This window comes from Natator depressus, chromosome 1 (genome assembly GCF_965152275.1).
Source record: "Natator depressus isolate rNatDep1 chromosome 1, rNatDep2.hap1, whole genome shotgun sequence".
Lineage (NCBI taxonomy): Eukaryota > Metazoa > Chordata > Testudines > Cheloniidae > Natator > Natator depressus.
This window is the reverse complement of record NC_134234.1, coordinates 215,919,241-215,936,989: the sequence shown is the minus strand read 5'-3', so window position 1 is coordinate 215,936,989 and position 17,749 is coordinate 215,919,241. Positions and strand designations below refer to the sequence as shown.

General features: G+C 47.4%; 1 protein-coding gene across 1 annotated transcript in view; it reads right to left on the bottom strand.

Annotated features, from left to right (window-relative positions):
* TEAD4 (TEA domain transcription factor 4) overlaps nucleotides 1-17,749 on the bottom strand; it is a 59,016-nt gene that overhangs the window by 18,811 nt on the left and 22,456 nt on the right. Inside the window, exons 2-8 of the mRNA XM_074935553.1 lie at nucleotides 14,537-14,601; nucleotides 12,516-12,578; nucleotides 6,734-6,868; nucleotides 5,113-5,156; nucleotides 3,638-3,693; nucleotides 1,563-1,693; nucleotides 707-880 (exon numbers count right to left, since the gene is read on the bottom strand). Coding sequence (XP_074791654.1) covers nucleotides 707-880; nucleotides 1,563-1,693; nucleotides 3,638-3,693; nucleotides 5,113-5,156; nucleotides 6,734-6,868; nucleotides 12,516-12,578; nucleotides 14,537-14,601 — 668 coding nt within the window. The remainder of the gene's footprint in view (nucleotides 1-706; nucleotides 881-1,562; nucleotides 1,694-3,637; nucleotides 3,694-5,112; nucleotides 5,157-6,733; nucleotides 6,869-12,515; nucleotides 12,579-14,536; nucleotides 14,602-17,749) is intronic.

Here is a 17,749-nt window from a genome sequence, read left to right as displayed (position 1 = left end):
GTAATCTTATAATACCTACAATAACATCCGTCTCCAAATTATTTCCTCTGTGCCCTGCAGCACACACAAGATGCAAATGCACAATGCTACAGCTTTTGCAAAACCTGAGTTTGCCCATCAAAAATTCAATCCAGGCAACTGAGGGGGTAGAATTTTGCCAGGCTGATTCAACCTTAAGTTTTCTGCCAATTTACCAGAACCTCTTGGTCAGTTTTCAAGAACACATTTGCTGTATAATCCACTTTCATTGGTGCATGTTTCCTATTTTGTGGTCGGCCTTGTGCCTAGTGTAAATCACTTGTACATAGATAATGCAAACCCACAGAAATAGCGAGATAGGGCAGGAAGGGGGAAATAGAGTGCACGCTGGGAAGTTATTGAATATTTAGATTCAGGGAACAGATAGCTTCAAGGTTGCAGAGGAGAAGGATTTCCCTTACACATCAATCATTAAACCACTGGTCTGAACTGCAACTAAACAAACTCCCAAGAGTTTAGTCAGTTACAACTTTGCACAAGGCAACACCAAATATTTGCCTTGCTCCAGCCAGAATGTCACAATAAGGCGTTTTGCTCTTCAGGGGGAGTCCCAGATGCAAGCAGTGGGTGAATTAGCTGCACACTCAACACTGAGTATCTGGTACTTCCCACAAAATAGCAAAAGGAGCTGGAGCAGCTGGGCAGCGTGGGAGCTTCCTTCTCTTACCCAGAACTTGACAAGGAAGAAGGCATTGGGTGGCCCCTTTTCAAAGAGCTCCTTCAGGCCCCCTTTCTTCTCAGGGAACTTGTCATAGATCTGCCGGATGTCCACCGCCTCGAGGTAGGGGTCACTGTAGCTGGGGCTTGACTGGCCAATGTGAACAAACAGGTGCTTGTTATACTGCAGGGAGACAGGTGTGAGACATTAGGGTGACACAGGATGGGCCTCGGTTCAGAGTTATTACCCCGTGCTCTTCACAGCAGAAAAGATGGGAACAGAATGTACTGGCTGGGACCATCTAACCATAGAGTTCAGGGGAGCTTTTGGACAGAGACAAACCAGGGAGCCCATTTGGGCCTTAGGACCCAAAAAAGCATTTACCTCACAACAAGCATGAACAGTACATGGGCGGGAGGCCTCTTAGGAAAACACTGCAGGAAGTGCTGTCTGGCCCCTCGCCTGCTGAAATGGCTCTGCAGGGATTCTACCACTATCTCATGATCACCAGAGCGCAGTTTGCTCTGGCCACATCCTCCCACCCTGGAACATACCCAGAATGTCCACTACACTCGGAGGGGAGACCAGAAGTCGATGGTGTAGAAGCGGCTACACTGGCTTCATGTCATTCTGTCTTTTGGGCCTTAGGACATTTTAATGGAGGAGAATCTGTTTTTACCAGATCCTAAATTGCCCAAGCTTGGCTTCTAAATTTGTCCCTGCTAATGCAGAGCAATTCAGTGGACTGGGCCCTTCAGTACATAGTTAAATAGCTAGACACATACTGAACAGCACACCCAGTGTAAATTAAAGCTATCCAGTGGCAAAAAATACATGGGAAGTGGGAGTGAGGTTTATATCTTACTGTATCTTGGTCTTGTTGTTGTTCCAAGAATGCAGAGAATTCTAACATCCAAAGTTTGGAGCTGGCAACCCTTCGCCCCTGCCAAGGTGGAGCCGATGGGGAAGGTGAGAGGCCAGCAGGAGACTCAAACCCTAAATGCAAGGGGATGAAAAAATGAGATGAAAAAGAGCCAAATCAGCAACAACTGTCATTTTCAGCATCTAATGCAGGGGTGGGCAAATTTTTTGGCCTGGGACACATCGGGTTTCCAGAACTGTATGGAGAGCCGGTTAGGGGAGGCTGTGTCTCCCCAAACAGCCAGGCATGGCCTGGCCCCCGCCTCCTATCCGACCCGCCCCGCTTCTAGCCCCCTGACGGCTCCCCCAGGACTCCTGACCCATCCAATCCCCCTGTTCCCTGCCCCCTGACAGCCTCCACAGCACTCCTGCCCCATCCACCACCCTGGCCCCTTGACTATCCCCAGACCCCCCACCCCTGACTGCTCCCTGCCACCCCATCCAACCTCCCCTCTCATTCCTGACTTGCCCCCGGGACTCCTGCCCCATCCAACCACCCCTTCTCCCTGTCCCTTGACCGCACTCTGAACCCCTGCCCCTGACTGCTCCCGCCACCCCATCCAACCCCCCGCCTCCTTCCTGACTGCCCCCCCCCGGACCCCTGCCCCATCCAACCCCCGTTTCCCGCCCTCTGACCACCACGCCCCCTAACCACCACCCCCAACCCCCCGCCCTCTATCCAACTCCCCTGCCCCTTTACCGCGCTGCCTGGAGCACCGGTGGCTGGCGACGCTACAGCTGCGCTGCCCAGAGCACTGGGTCAGGCCGCGGCTTTGCAGCTGCGCTGCCCGGCTGCCCAGAGCATCACACCAGTGGCACAGTGAGCTGAGGCTACGGAGGATGGGAGACAGCGGGGGAGGGGCCGGTGGCAAGCCTCCCGGGCCAGGAGCTCAGGGGCCGGGCAGGAGGGTCCCGCGGGCCGGATGTGACTTGCGGGCCATAGTTTGCTCACTCTGATCTAATGTCACAGCCTAGTGAGAATCTTTTTTGGACTTCAACCCTCATATAAAACACTTGTCACAGACCCATCACTCTGACCCATCACTCTGTCCCTCCCCGATCAGTTTCTCAACTGTTCTTCCCTGAGGAAGTAACCCAGGATATGCTGCTAAGTAATGGATCAATCTAACTGCCACTGAAGTCAAAAGAAAGATTCCCACTGACTTCAGTGGGAGCTGGACTGGGCCTTAAATGAATAGCAAGACAATCTGCTTGGATATCTCAGAGCAGTCACCATGAATGAGGAAACGTTGAGATTGGGAAGGAAAAACCACCTTCTGCTCTTCTAGAACAAGGCATCTGAGGAGAGTCACATTGGAAATACAACCCCCTTATTGTGGTGAAAACAGAGAGATCTTGTGGCTGGAGCATGGTGCTGGGATCTCATGACTTCTAATTCCGCCTCTGCCATTGACCTATTACGTAATCTTGAGCAAGCCATTTAGCCTTGCTCTGCTTCAACTAGTGGGAACTTGGCATCTAAATCCCCCTAGGCAGCTTTCAGAATCTCAGCCTATGTTTCTAATAACTCTGCCTGTGTGCAGAGACAGCAGCCATTTTGGTTTTGGAGTTGCTGCAGCCTGGTGTAAGAGGAGACACACACACTGTGCTCTCTCAGAAACTTTACTGTTCTTCTTCCATGTTTGTGGCTTCCCTTAATTTTAAATGGAGTCATTCAGACTGAAAGTAAATATTGCTCCTTGTGGTAACCAGAGAAACTAAAAACACAGGATCAGGTATGGTGAGGTTAGATTGAGTGAGTGGAGCTGGATGGGACATGCATTGGTTGGCTATATCAGATAAACCTGTGGCTGGATAGAACAAGTCTGGGACTAGATGTGGGTTGTTCTCATTCTTGTGGTTTCTCAGGTCCTTGCGGAATATTCGAATTTTCCATTTCCCCTTTAGTGGCAGGAAGCATGGAAGTCTCCTTTATAGTTATGACTAAAGAACTATGATTTTCTTACATGGCAACATGATGTGTATGTGCTGTGCAAGAAACTGTGTTTCCCTACCTACCTGGTAACGGGAGTGGAGATTGAACAGCATAGGTTTGTTGAGAAAAAGGTTTCACGCTGTAGGAATATACATGAGAGTTAGTTAAAGAAAAATCAAAGCATTTTGTTCAGTTCTCTGGGTAAATTAGGTGAAGGACTTTCCGGGGGGGAGAGAAAGTAACTCCACGAGAGGCAAGGAGGGCCCAGAAAGGGGACCCTAACAGTCCCTATACAAAAGGGGCCTCTAAGAGCATAACTTCAGTAGAGCACCCAATGTATAAAAAGGGACCCACACAGCACACTGCATTCTTACCTACGTATCCAATAGCACAGACCCACTCAGGGGCATCCTTCAAGCTCACCTCAACGATATGCTGTATGGAGATTGCAGGGCTTCTGACTTGATTCCCTACATGGCCTGCCCACCTAGACCCTAATGCCCATGTATTTATACAGCCTTTTGTCCAGAGATGGACTTAAGTGTGGGAAATGTCAGTAAATGGCAACTCAGCCTCTCTGTGTTGGGCTCTGCGAGCTCCTTTCCTGGTGATGGGCCATGTGGGGACAGCTTTTCAGAAGTGCTCAACACCCTCAATTGGGACTGGATTATCAACAGAGCTCCACTCCCAGTTAGGCCAGATTTTCAGAAGTGTTCAGCACCTGGCAGCGCCCCCTGTTCTCAGTGGGAGGTGGTGAGTGCTAAGCTCTGGAAAATCTGGCCCTTAGTCAAGATCCCTGAGGGATCCCTCCCCAGTTCACTTGCAAACTAGAGGCCTAATTCAGAGGCCACATGTAAGGTGATATATGCTAGATAGCTTTAGGGTCCCTTGGACCTACTCATACTCACTTACTGATGTGCAAGGGCATCTAAACGGGTGTGACTTACATGCTGAGAAGCCAAGACATGTGAGTTGAAGGAGGAGAGGTGGCCAACTTTCATGTACACTGTTCTTACAACTTCCTGTTACTGCCTTTTTTGCTACACTCTTTTCTTCTGGATTCTCACTGTAGATCAGGCCCAATGTGAATCCCTCCGATACCCATAGACACAGTGGGGCAAATTCCAAGATGAAGTATAAAAGGAGGGTGTAAAGGGTGAGTTAAGGCCCCCACTCAGTTCCCTTTGAAGCCAGCTTTTCTGTTGTCTTTGATAGGCATTGGATCAGACCCTAAGTGAGCCTAAGTGAATCTAGAGGCAGTTTGAATGAGTATAATGTACATTTTGGAGGGGTCAGAAGAAGGGGCAAGATTCACCAGTTTAAGACTCCCTCTGAACTCATTTAGACTCATCTTTGAATTTAGCCCTAGGCCTTTTGCCTCAAATCCATGCCTGCTTCCATCGATAGCTTGGGGAGTGTCTGCCTTTCCGAGAAACAGCAGCCTATGGCCTTATGGTTTCTTAACCTCGAGCTAATTGAAGGTATTTCCCAGCTCAGGGGAACTTCCACCACAGCACGGGAAGCAGCCATGTGTATGCTTAGGTGTGGGAGTACTCACTCGTGAGAGGATCCAGCTTGGCCTGGCAAAGCTCCTTGCCAAAACTGCAAAACCAAAGTACAGACACAGTCACCATCTTGAGGCTAAAGAAAACCAGACCTTACTCCTATCAGAGGCTAGTGATGGCACATAACAAGACTGTGAGAAGGGCTAAGTGAGCCTGTATTCCCCTGCAGCGGCACTGATGGGACTTGGAAGGGTTAAGCCAGATGTGATGAGTAATTAAGGACAATTTTTCCAGTGGTAGACACTGGGTAAGCGTGGCTCCATTTTTGGGTGTCCAACTTCAGGGACCCCAAAGTCCATAGCCACTTTTGAAAACTTGGCTGCCTGCGATTAACTCAGCATGTTACACTGAGATGAGCTGGGAGGCACTGTAGGGCAGGCTAGCACCAGGAAACAGACCTTTCTTCAGAGATGGAGCAGGAAAAGCTTTCTTTTGTGCTGCACAAAGGCATTCTGCATTGGTTATGTGCATCTAGAAAGCAGGCTGGGGGAAGCCTTGCAAAACCATGCCTGTTACAAGTTTTCTTGCTCCATGGCTCAAAAAACCTGGATCCATCAGCATCCACCAGTCGAACTTCAAAACCTGGGATACTGACCCCATCCCAAACTCTGACTCTCCTGACCTGTCACAGGGTGGAGAAGAGGGGAGGGAGAGACAGTGAGACAAAGAGACAGCCTGGGTGCTGACGTGTGGTGCAGTAACAATGGCCAAGTGAGGACAGGGAGGTGACAGCAACTGGAGGGGTGAAGAAGGAACACAGGTAGGCCTCGCATTTTGTTCAGCGTGCGGAGTCCAGATATCATGTCTCCTCTTTATTTATCAGGTTAATTCCTGATCTTTACTTGGCTGCATTACAAAAAGAAAAAGGAAAAAAGAGCAATCTGAACTTCTCAACGTGGAGGGATTTCCTATTACTGCAAGCAGCAGCCGTGGCATTCAGGTGGCTGATCTAATGCTGGCTGCATTATGTATCTGACCCTCCATCACCCTCTTAGAACAGTCCCTGAACTATACAGTCCCAGAACCCTGGACAGAAGGAGCATCCCTCCCCTCGGGATCTCAGTGGGATTCACCCTGCAGGGTACAGAGAATCTTAAAGTTCCATGGCTTGGTTCAAAGGGCTCTGTGGTCAATGGAAGTCTTCCCCATTGACATCAGTGGGCTTTGGATCAGGCCTCATCTCTTTAGGCTTCTATATGAGGTCACCTGTCACCATGGTATACAAGCACTCGTGACTGTACGTGCCCACGAGGGGGCTGGGGACGGACGGCAAGAACGGATTTGCTCAATACAAAAGAACCATGTGCCAAAAAAGACAGCACAGACATCCTACAAAATCACTGGTGATTAACATCACAAATGCTCCTCTCGTCTACATCGGTTTTAGTGTGTCTCCACTGACTTCACTGGAGTTACTCCTGATTTACACCAGCTTGAGAAGTGAATCAGGCCCTAAATGTTGCAGTTACATAGCAATTTTGCCCTTCATGTTAATGAGGTGCACTTTGAACTTGTCCCCTGTGGTCTGTTTCTGGGGTGTGTGTCTATCACAGTTCCTAACTCTTATCTCTAGCTGACTCTCCTGCTCCATTTCCATCGAGACACTTCACTCACCCCAGACACAGCAGGGTAGGCTGGTCGCGGGAGGCCAGGCAATACCATTTTACTGTGGAAGGCGGTTGCAGAGATGATCTGGGCAGATGACATTGTAGCCATACTCTGCATGGCTTTATCTTTAGCTGCCTGATCCTAGGGGGGAGAGGAAGGGAAAAGAAGACATGGTGATTATAATAATCAATATGTCGTGCTGGTGTCGTGCTGGGCACCCAGAACTCCCATGGACTTCGATCAGGGAAATGGGTGCTCAGCACCTCTGAAAAATCAGGCCAGTAAAGCCATTCAACAGGACCACAAGTGACTTTCTAATGCACAGAGCTCACCCTAGTTAAGACTGCAACTTAACTTCCATTATAAAATCCAGTGATCACTTGCTCAGAACTTTCCCAACATTTCTCCCTTTGGTCTGAAGCTTTTCACACTCAGTCTCAGCTCTACGGCTGTGAGGTTTTGTTACTAGAAGTGTGAGTCAGATCCTGCCAGCCATTTCTGAATTACTGGCAAGGAGCTGGAATGGGACAGATACTTTTCCATGAATAAAAATCTATACTCTGACTCAGGGGTAATACAAAAACAGCTCCTCACCACAAAACAATCCCCTCCAACCCGGCACTTGGGCTGGTCTAAGTGAGGATCAGTCGCTTTGTTACAATCCATTTTTTCAGGGGGGGAATAACTTGTAAGCAACCAGAAAATCACCCTCAGGAATGTTCAGCAGGACAGCCCTGCCTTCCTTCTATGGGATGGCAACACTTGTGGTGGTGTGTAGAGTACAGACACTGTATGCCCAGCTAGCATGGCTATAAGTAGCAGCATAGATGGTGAGGCACAGTTTAGACAAGCAGAGGAGAGCGCCCCACATGGATGAACCCTAGGGTATATACCCTGCACACCCAAACAGCACCTCCCTGGTCTACACTGCCTCTCCCCTGCCAGAGCTTTTCACTGTGACATGTAGCTACTGTGACAAAGTTCCTCCTCTGCCTTGGTGGGTCCTGCGCTTATTGGCGGATTTGCTCGCCTCAGGGGTCCATGGCAGCCCTCAGTTTGGCCACTTTCGTGGCTCAAATCTGCCATTTACTCAGCTAGCCTCATCACTGGCCAGCAAGGGGAAAAGGAAGAAGAACAATCCCCGCAGTCTCTGCTGATCCACCTAGTGGATCGGGGAACAGGCCAGAGACCTTCCCCTCTGGTGGAACCCACAGTCCAGGTCAACTCCTCCGGTATCAAGTAGAGAGTTGCGGAGGGATGGGGGGAACCTGGGCCCGCCCTCTACTCCCAGTTCCAGCCCAGGGCCCTGTGGATTGCAGTTGTCTACAGTAGCTCCTGTAACAGCTGCGTGACAGCTACAACTCCCTGGGCTACTTCCCCATGGCCTCCTCCCAACACTTTCTTTATTCTCACCACAGGACCTTCCTCCTGATGTCTGATAATGCTTGTACTTCTCAGTCTTCCAGTAGTACGCCTTCTCACTCTCAGCTTCTTGCACCTCTTCCTCCCAGCTCCTCACACGCACACCACAAACTGAAGTGAGCTCCTTTTTAAAACCCAGGTGCCCAGATTAGCCTGCCTTAATTGATTTTAGCAGCTTCTTGATTGGCTGCAGGTGTTCTAATCAGCCTGTCTGCCTTAATTGTTTCCAGAAAGTTCCTGATTGTTCTGGAACCTTCCCTGTTACCTTACCCAGGGAAAAGGGACCTACTTAACCTGGGGCTAATATATCTGCCTTCTATTGCTCTCCTGTAGCCATCTGGCCTGACCCTGTCACACTGCACATTCCCTACGTGCCACCACAAGCGCAGACAAGGTCTTAGCTGGGCATTTATGCTTGTGGGTAACGACACTATGAAGTCACTAGGAGGTTTAATATGTGGAGCAGGGACCTCAGGGCTCCTCCTAAAAGCAGTCCTCTTCCCAGCTAGGGAGCATCAGCAGCAGGCAGGGACACTATCCCCGCCCCCACCCCCGTTCGCTTCTACAGCCAGAGCCAGTCTCTACCTTTCAGACTCTCTTCTGTCTGTGACATCATAATCGTGACATCATCAGTGGGATGATGATTTTCATAAGCAACTGGAATAGGCGACCTCTTACAAGTGAAGAAAAGTGGCACCTCCTTCCTCAGCAGCTCTGCTCCTTGTGTGTATTCAGAGTCAGAGCAGCTGGCTTTAGTACCTAAAATAAATACTCTCCCTAGGGTCTCCATCCCTTTTCCCAACCTCCTCTTCCCTCAAAACTCCCTGAATGCTAATAATTAAAAAAATCAGAGGAAGTAAAAAAAGTGAAAATAAATGAGCCTCTACAGAGGGAATGGTCTCCAGCTGTAGTGTTTTCCATGGAGCCTCAGCAGAACCAGCTGGTCTCTCTGTGTTGGTATCACTCAGTATGTGGAAGGGAAATATTTTTAACTGCTGAGAAAGCCTACAAATGTTCAAAAGCCAGGGGAAGCTTCTGCAGAGTCCTATTTAAATAAGGCTTTAGGAAAATATTTTAAAGATGACCTGCTAAATTTTAAAGAAAAGGGTTATGTCCATTTTTGCTTCTTGATGATGTAAAAAGACTTTCCAAATTGCCGCTAAGGCTTTTTTTTCTGTTTGCTTTTTACATTTGAAATTCAACTGTAATCTACTCCGCTTTATGTGGAAGATATAAAGGAAAGACAGCGAACTTGTGGAATAATAACACACCATCATTTAAGAAGTGAAATGTGGGCAACTGAGAGCAGAAGGGAGTTTCAATTTAAAACCTTTTTTCCCCCCTGTTTGAATTTTGTTAATTCAAATGCCTGATAAAGAGTTGGGAGCAAACTTGTCTTTGTTAACGAATCAACACTGATCCCTTCCCCTTCAGCTAAGGGACGAGAAAGCTCGGAATCAATTTCTCTAGACTTCCAGCAAAAATAGGGAAGAGCAGACTTGATATTCCTCATATCGCTAAAGCAAGAACAAAAATGTCCTCCACTCCCCTCCCCCAGCCCCCCAAGCCCTTCTTATACTTTGTAAGGAAAGAAATAAGGACACAATAATAGGTTAGTTTTTTCGTTGCAGATCATTTTTCAGTCTGGCCTTAGTGCAGGTGACAGATATTTTAGCCAATTAGGACATAGAAAATTGCTGTCTCCTGGGGAGACAAGCTTTATCCCATTTTTGTTAAATTCATCTTGAACATGGTGCAAAAGCCTGTTACGGGCACAGTGGACAGCTGCAGAATACACTCTTGTGTGTGCTGTGGAAATAGCACTACACTAATTGCCCAATAAATCAGAACGTGGCAGGTCTGCTCTCCAGGGTATAAACACGAAATGTGTATTCGATATGGAAGGGGAACCAGCAGCAGGAGAGCACACAGCTGCCAACAGGAACTTGGGAGAAGGGCAGTAACCTCTCTGATTGCATCTCCTAGCTCTACAAAGATGAGTGGGGGAAGTGAAGTAAGTAAGTAAGTTGAACGAGAGCGTGGCAGACTTGCCTCTGCAGGTCAAAAAGGAACTGCCGGGTGCTGGGAAATGGTTCACTGCAGGCATGTGAGCAGAGCTCACAGCATGGCCCAAAGCAATGTAAAAGGAAGCTAGAAATGGAGCTCCCCAAGACACCTTCATTCCCTGAGAATGAAGTCTCCTTGCCCCCAGGCATTAAGTGGAAGCAGGCTCAGCTGGCTCATTTCCAATCACGCCATATCCCAGGGCTGTGACACGCCAGGAACAGAATCAAGGTTACAGATACAAGCAGCAGTAAATCTTTTCACATGGTGGGCAGTTGTTTCCTACTCGCACTTCCTCTCTCAAGCCAGTCTCCACCTGAATAGATCACTTACTGGCACCACAGGCTTCCAGCCCAGACAGCCATACCTAGCTGCTTTGAATTGGGCAGCAGTAATTTGTAACTTCTTTCCCTTCTCAAAGCAGCTGGAAACAGGATTGGCTGATCACGGAACTAGCACAGAGTTGTACAAAGAAACTGAGGGAGGGGTGGAAAGTGTGGTAGCTGGGGATCAAAACGCAGACACATGCAGTTCAGCACTGATCAGGACTGAGTCCAGCTGGTTCATTTACAGAGAGTCAGCTCCTGACGATGAACACTGAGGAGTCATAGAAATGGAAGGCTGAAAGGGACCTCGAGAAGTCATCGACTCCAGGCTCCTCCACTGAGGCAGGACCAAGGATAGCTAGACCATCCCTGACAAGTGTTTGTCTAACCTATAATTAAAAACCTCCTATGACGGGGATTCCACAACCTCCCTTAGTAACCTCTCCCAATGTTTAATATCCTTACAGTAACAAGCCTTTTCCTAATATCTAACCCAACTCTCCCTTGCTGCAGATTAAGCCCATTACTACTTGCCCTACCTTCAGTGGACATGGAGAAAAATTGATCACCATCCTCTTTATAACAGCCCTTAACATATTTGAAAAGTGTTATTGGGTCCCCCTGCCAAGTCTTCCTCTCAAGACTAAACATACCCAGGTTTTTTTAACCTTTCCTTTTAGGCAAGCTTGGTAGAATTTGATTTTTTTATAATTTTGATAGATAATATTAATGTTTATTTTTAAGCATTTTTTACTTTTACGTATTTAAATTTTCTCAGTTGCAAAAATTATGGGGTTTTAAGAGTTTTTTATTTTTATCTAGTTAAATTTTCAAAGTTGTGGGAAATTCTGTAGTGGGGCGAGGCAATAATTATTTAATTACAGTAGACATTCAGAATGAAAAAGTTCAAGCTTTATAACCATTAAAACACAAATTGTCAACATCACGTCAAAATATACAAAGTAAATATCCTTAAATCAAACTCTGATACCTTCTCAAGCAGCATTTCTCTTCCTTTGCCTAGCTGTACCTTTCAGTTATTACTGATCAAAATAGTTTTTGTCGATTTGCGTGCATACGGTGAAACTGATGTTTACCACCATTTACTGATAAAAATTTAATCCTTCCAAGCCTACTCACTGGTCACGTTTTCTGAATCTTTGATAATTTTTATTGCTTTCCTCTGGACTCTCTCTAGTTTGTCCACATCTTTCCTACAGTGCGGCACCAGAACTGGGCACAGCACTTCAGCTGAGGCCTCACCAGTGCCGAGTACAGTGGGACAAGTACCTCCTGGGTCTGACATACAACAGTTCTGTTAATACAGCCCAGAAGTCACCTACAGCTTCTAAGCAGCTTTGTCCTAAATTACACTCTTCACCCCAGACCTGTGTTAGACACAGGGTCAGAGTCACCTCAGCTGGTACAGGGAGTCACAATTTGCAAGGGACGTCCCTCCCCAGCAGAAGCGCATCCCCTGAGGAGGTACTGGTTGCCATCACCATAGTCCCCTCACGGTTATGCCAGCAGAGGGTAGCTTTAGTTTGTCGAGGCAGCTCCACGGGATTGCCACCAGGAGAAGCGGTGAGTCACCACTTCCCCCTGGTTTGTCCTGACCCTACTACAAACCCTGGCAGCACAAGGAAGGGAGGCTGTGGCCACTTTATACCACCACAACCTCTATCCCACCCCCATATATGTTCTGCCACTGTGAACCCAGTGATGTGCACTATGGCGGCATACACCAGAGGTAAATCGGCCCCATAGAAATGAAAGTCATTGTTTCTTCATTCTTTAAATAGAAATCGCCTCCAGCACCACAGAGCCATAACAATACAAGTGTTAGCTCAGCACTTCCTGGGAAGTGCCTCTTCCTCCCTGGCTTACAACAGTTTCGCTGCTGATCTCCCCCCAACAAGGCTATTAGGAGGGATTGGCTGGTGTGTGCGCGTTATGGGTAAGGATGCCCAGCATACCTTTAGCTTGGCTTGGATCTCCCGGGCTTTCCGACGCGCCAGCACCTGGATGTGACTAGACACCTGCATTGAAAAAACAATTGCCATCCTCATTCAAGGGGACATCTTGGGAGTTGCCAGCAGTACTGAACAGAAGCCCATGACGTCTGTGCGATGGGGAATTAGTGATCCTTTTAGTTTCTTCTTTTCTTTTATTTTTTTTAAAGAGAAGTTGCAGTAAGAAAGACTTTCTTCCAAGTGCAAACAAGCCCAATCTGATCAGGCTGCAGGGGCTAAGAATAGGTGTCAAATTAGAGGTCTCCACTGACCCAAAGGGCCATGTGAAATCACAGCCCTTCTCCTACAGGGCTTAAGGAGTCTGCTTACATGTCACAGACCTCTCTCTTTATGGTACCACGTTATGGCCTCGTCCAGGTAGAAGGGACACTTCCCAAAGTGAGTTCATACCTAAATCCCTCTTCTCCAGCCTTTATAAATTCCTTTGACTCACCTGACTTTCCCTCCTCCCACCTTGGGCTATGCCGAAGGCCCTTCATTTGCCATTTTTATTTTTATTTCCTGGGAAATTATTGGGCTTTATTTAAAAACCAGTGAAAACCATAAACAAGGGGCAGTAGGCGGAGGGCAGGAGGGGTGCCCAGTACTCAGAGGGGATGGGGGGCAGGGACACGCACCATGTAGAAATTGCAGAAGCCTTCCACTCCCAGCAGTGGTAGGGCAGTCTCGCTGCTGGGACCTGGCTCCCTGCCTGTCTCGCTCCCCCACTGTGCAGAGGAAGCTGACGGGAATGCACTGAAGGGCCAGGATCAGCAGGGGGCTCTGTCTAGCAGAGGCAGCTGATGGGGCTCTGTGCACTGGGGCTGCGCTAAAGGCTGGGATCAGGAGAGGACTGGCAGACTGCAAGCCGTGAATACTGATCTCCTCTGCCAGGGAGAGCCTTCTGCTGACCCCAGCCCTTCAGCATGGCCTTGTCTTCTTCCCCTGCAAAAAAATCCCTGGGTCCCAAAACAGCCAAAATTTGGGTGAAAAGTCAATAAAACCACAAAACTGGCTTTTTCAAAAACCCGGGAATGGTTCTGGGAAAAATCAGTAAATACAGATAACAGGCACACGGCCATCATCATAAAGCTGAGAGAAATGAGGGCTGAGACTCTGCCCAGCTTCTTTATCAAGCAGTGGGGTTAAGAGAGAAGCTAATGCTAACTCTGAACTCGTGTGTGCCTGAAAGGTTCTCGACCGAAAGGTCTGGAGACCTGAAGTCCTGTGTGTGTCTCCAGCAATGGCACATTATTCTAAACAGCCCAAACCCCTGTGTTTTAATCCCTGACCTGGAAGGACCATCTGTAGGAGTTCTGTTCCTAGGGCTACTCATTCTTTGGCCTTTCGAGTGAGATGGCCCAAAAAAGAGGACCAATTACGGTGATGGGACTCTTGTCTACAGAGAACGGTACTGAGACTGCAAACTCATTCATAGGTGTAACCCATTAGATGGTAACAACTTCCAATAACTGACAAGGAGGGGGAGAAGGCACCATACACCAAGGCCAGGGGTAATCAATTATTTTTTGTCAAGGTCCAAATGTCTTGGTCAAGGCATTTCTTGGAGGTCCAAACTCCAGAGAAAATAATACAAAAATAACTACAATAATAATAAGTAAATAAAAAGATTTCACAGACTGTTAAAAAGCTTCTGGTGGTCCAGATTTGGCCTGGGGTCCGCCTACGGACTACCCCGGCCTCACCTTTCTCACTAACCCAAAAATGTAACAATTAATATCTCTCTAAACGTGTCACTGCAGGAAGTTTCCTGTGTCACTGTGTGGTAGTGCTACAGTCCAATCTGAAGACACTCAGATTGACTAAACTCACAGCTCTCATTACCCAGCAGACTGTGATGATCTCTTTCCAAAAGGCAGAGACTAATTGCAGCCAGCAGAGAGGCAATTAGTTCACACAAGCCCTCTCCATCCCTCGGGACACAAACAGAGCAGCCAGTGTAACACAGTCAACTTCACACCTACCTGTTTCCTTGTGCGCGTTTTCCCTGTTCTCAGTTTAATATAGCGGGCAATCAGCTCATTTCGGCCTGGAACAAGGAAATAATTCAAACCAAAGTTTAGAGAGACATGATCTCAGCAAGAAGATGTAGCCTGGACGTTTCTATCTATAGCGGCCTGCAGGGAGGCGATAAGCCCTAATGCTAACCCTTAGGTCAGGAATGTTCTCATTTAGTTCATGTTGCAGAGGCCAGTGTTTAAAGAGAAGAAGTCTGGACTGAAAATTCTATTCCCCATATTGCCTGTGTGCAATTTACAATGATCTCTAAAAGTTCCAGGTTTGTGTCCTTTTAATGGCTGGTTGTGACCAATAAAGTTCTGAGGGGTTTTCTTCTTGCTCTTTTTTTTATTGAACCTTAAAAATTCAGGTCCTGTCTGCCTTGTTTGCCATGGAAGGCTGCATGAATGCTTGGAAAAGTGGGATTAGAACATCACAAATATCAAAACAATGATCATTGAGAGGGGAAGAGATATTTTATTTGGGTGGTTTAAAGCTCTCTGGGAAGAGGGGTTATTTGGTTTGGGTTTTTTAAACACCTGCTTAACTCAAACACGTGGATAAACAATTCGGAGAAAAGCTCTCTCTCTCTCTCAAAAATTCAATACCCGGGCCCTTCCATGAAGGGTTGAGAAAGCTCTCACTCTAGGTCCCTGAGTCCTTCAAGGAGACCTCCAGCAGAACCATGGGAGGACCACACTTAATCTTGACATTTCTAAAGTAAAAACATGAAGAATTTTTTTTTAATAATAAAATTAAAAAATCCAAACTTTATAAATTCTAAAGCCATAACAAAGGGCACAAACACCTTTTCTGGTGTCTCTTCCATGTCACTTTTAGTTGATGTTGACAGAGGGAGCTGCAGCCACAGGATGGTTTACGTTATGTTCATGAAACATAACGAAGCACAGACATGGCTGTCTCCAGCACTCTCTCCACTTAAGTCTCAATCCGTTCCCTGCTCATATCGTTAGAGAGGCTCCCCTTGTTCTCACTGGGAGCAGGAGCAGGCCCTTAGCCACATGGATTTTCCAGTTTTCCCTGCTCTGCTACGCACAAAGATGGAATTATTTGATGCTCAGTATAGTGCTGCTGACTTCTCCGATTCTCACAGTGCCAGCTAGTGCAGTGACAGGCCCAGGAGAGAGTTAGATGGGAGCAGATGCTGTCAGACTACCTACCACCTGCCTGTTTTTCAACCAGCATAGCCATTTCTGCGAAGCTGAGACCAATTGCTAGTGAGATGTCAACATCAGCCTGATAACCGACCTTTCTCTAGTGCCAAGAATAATATTTATGGCTTTTCAAAGCCTCCATCTGGCTGACTCAGGCCAGTAGCCTCGCAGACTTGCATTTACCAAGCAATGCCAGAGCAGGGGGTGCTACTTCCAGAATGCTGGCGTGGCCCAGAGCTGGAGAAAGACAATCTGACAATGGTGAACAATGGAAGCTAGACAAAACAAAGTGAGCTCCTCAGAACCTGTTTGTCTCTAATGAAGTGTGAGGGAATGTGTATACCTACAGAGGGGTTGGGCTGCAGAGAAGGAGGAATGGGGTGTGAAAGAGAGAGGAAGGGAGAACTGACCCAGTGAGAATTTTACAAGTAGAATTTCAGACAATCACAAACTAGCGAAAATAAACTTTATGGGGCAAATGTATCTATGGTGTGACTCCATTCAAGTCTGTGGGTTACACAAAGTGAGCCCAATCCCTTCACAGATATCACCGAGACCATCACTGACAAACCAGGGCAAATTCTGCACTGATGTAGACCCTATGCAATTCCATTACAGTCGGTCAAGTCGCAGAAGCTGGTGCAGGATTTAGCTCTTTTGTATCCAATCACAGTCACCCTCTTTTCCAGCTTCCATGCTTTGCTTTCCATTTCTCATCTCTCATTACCTCATTTCACCTTCCTCTTCCTGAAGCCAGGAGACAGAAAGGCAGCAGGGTGCATTACTTGCTAAAGGCTCCAGTAACAAATGCAGGTGACCATGCAAAGATATTAGCAACCTAGGGACAGACAGAATTATGGAGGGTGCTAAACCTGAGAACATCCCTAACGGGAACATATTAAAAGAACACAAGGTCATAACCCCAGGAGAAGCCAATTCTAAAGATCTGTTGTTTCCCCTGTTAAAAGCCAGAGGTGCGCATGTGAGGGATTTCTAGAAGTTTGTGGGTTCACTGTCTAGGGAGGGCGGTTTGTTTCCATCACAAACCTGGCTGCAGGATATTCAAAGCCTCATGCCCTGTCTTCACTTGGCTGGAATGGGCTGGGAGCTGTCGCACACTGTCAGATGGCTCATTTTTTAGAGCTCAGTAATCCGATCGCATGTTGTGTTCTTAGAATAACTCCCGTTGAGGCCTGCCACAGTCACGGGAACCTACCAACAGTTGTGTCTCCTCTGTCTGAACTGCGCATTGGATTTCATGAAGCTCTAGCCAACATACCAACTGCAGCCCACCGCCAGAAAGCCCTTTATCCTCCCTGAAGCCTTCCCCTTGGAGGCATGGGATGAAAAAACAAAGTGCAAGAAAGAGTCTCTCTCAGGTCCTGCTCTGCTTGTTGTTCTCTTTACAGCCCTGTGCATCTGAAGCAGGTTTGCCTTCTGCTTTTGTATTAGACCTCTATCCCTGTAGCAGCATTAGATCTGTCTCTCGTCCCATCTCACTCCAGATTGCAGCTACTTGGATTCAGTAAATTCCACCAAGGTTTTCCTAAGAGAAGCACAAAGCATCTGTAATTCCCCATTCCTAACTGTGCTCATTTCACAGATGAAGAAGTCATCATTGCAGAAGAAGTCAAAGCAGGCCCCTAAGCCATGAGAAATATGTCCCAATCCAATTTCTCAGCTATTCTTTGCTGTCTTCCAGTGACAAAATATTGCTTGTACAAGGCACTCTCATAGAAATTTTCCCCACTAGCCTGGGATAAATCCTGTGTATCAGAGAGCACATGCTCACAGAAAGGAGAAAATGGGGGACCAGAGAGTCTATTCTGTACCGGGTAGGAGTGAACAGTGGTCTCTGCAGACAGTCACTACTGTAAAATGGTGTAAAAATACCTGCTACTTGGTGCAATCTGGTCCATTCCAAAGGCAAGAAAAGAATATTTGCGTTGGGACGTACTTTGATGAGCAGCATGGGTAAGCGATCTCTGACAGTGATGACCTAGC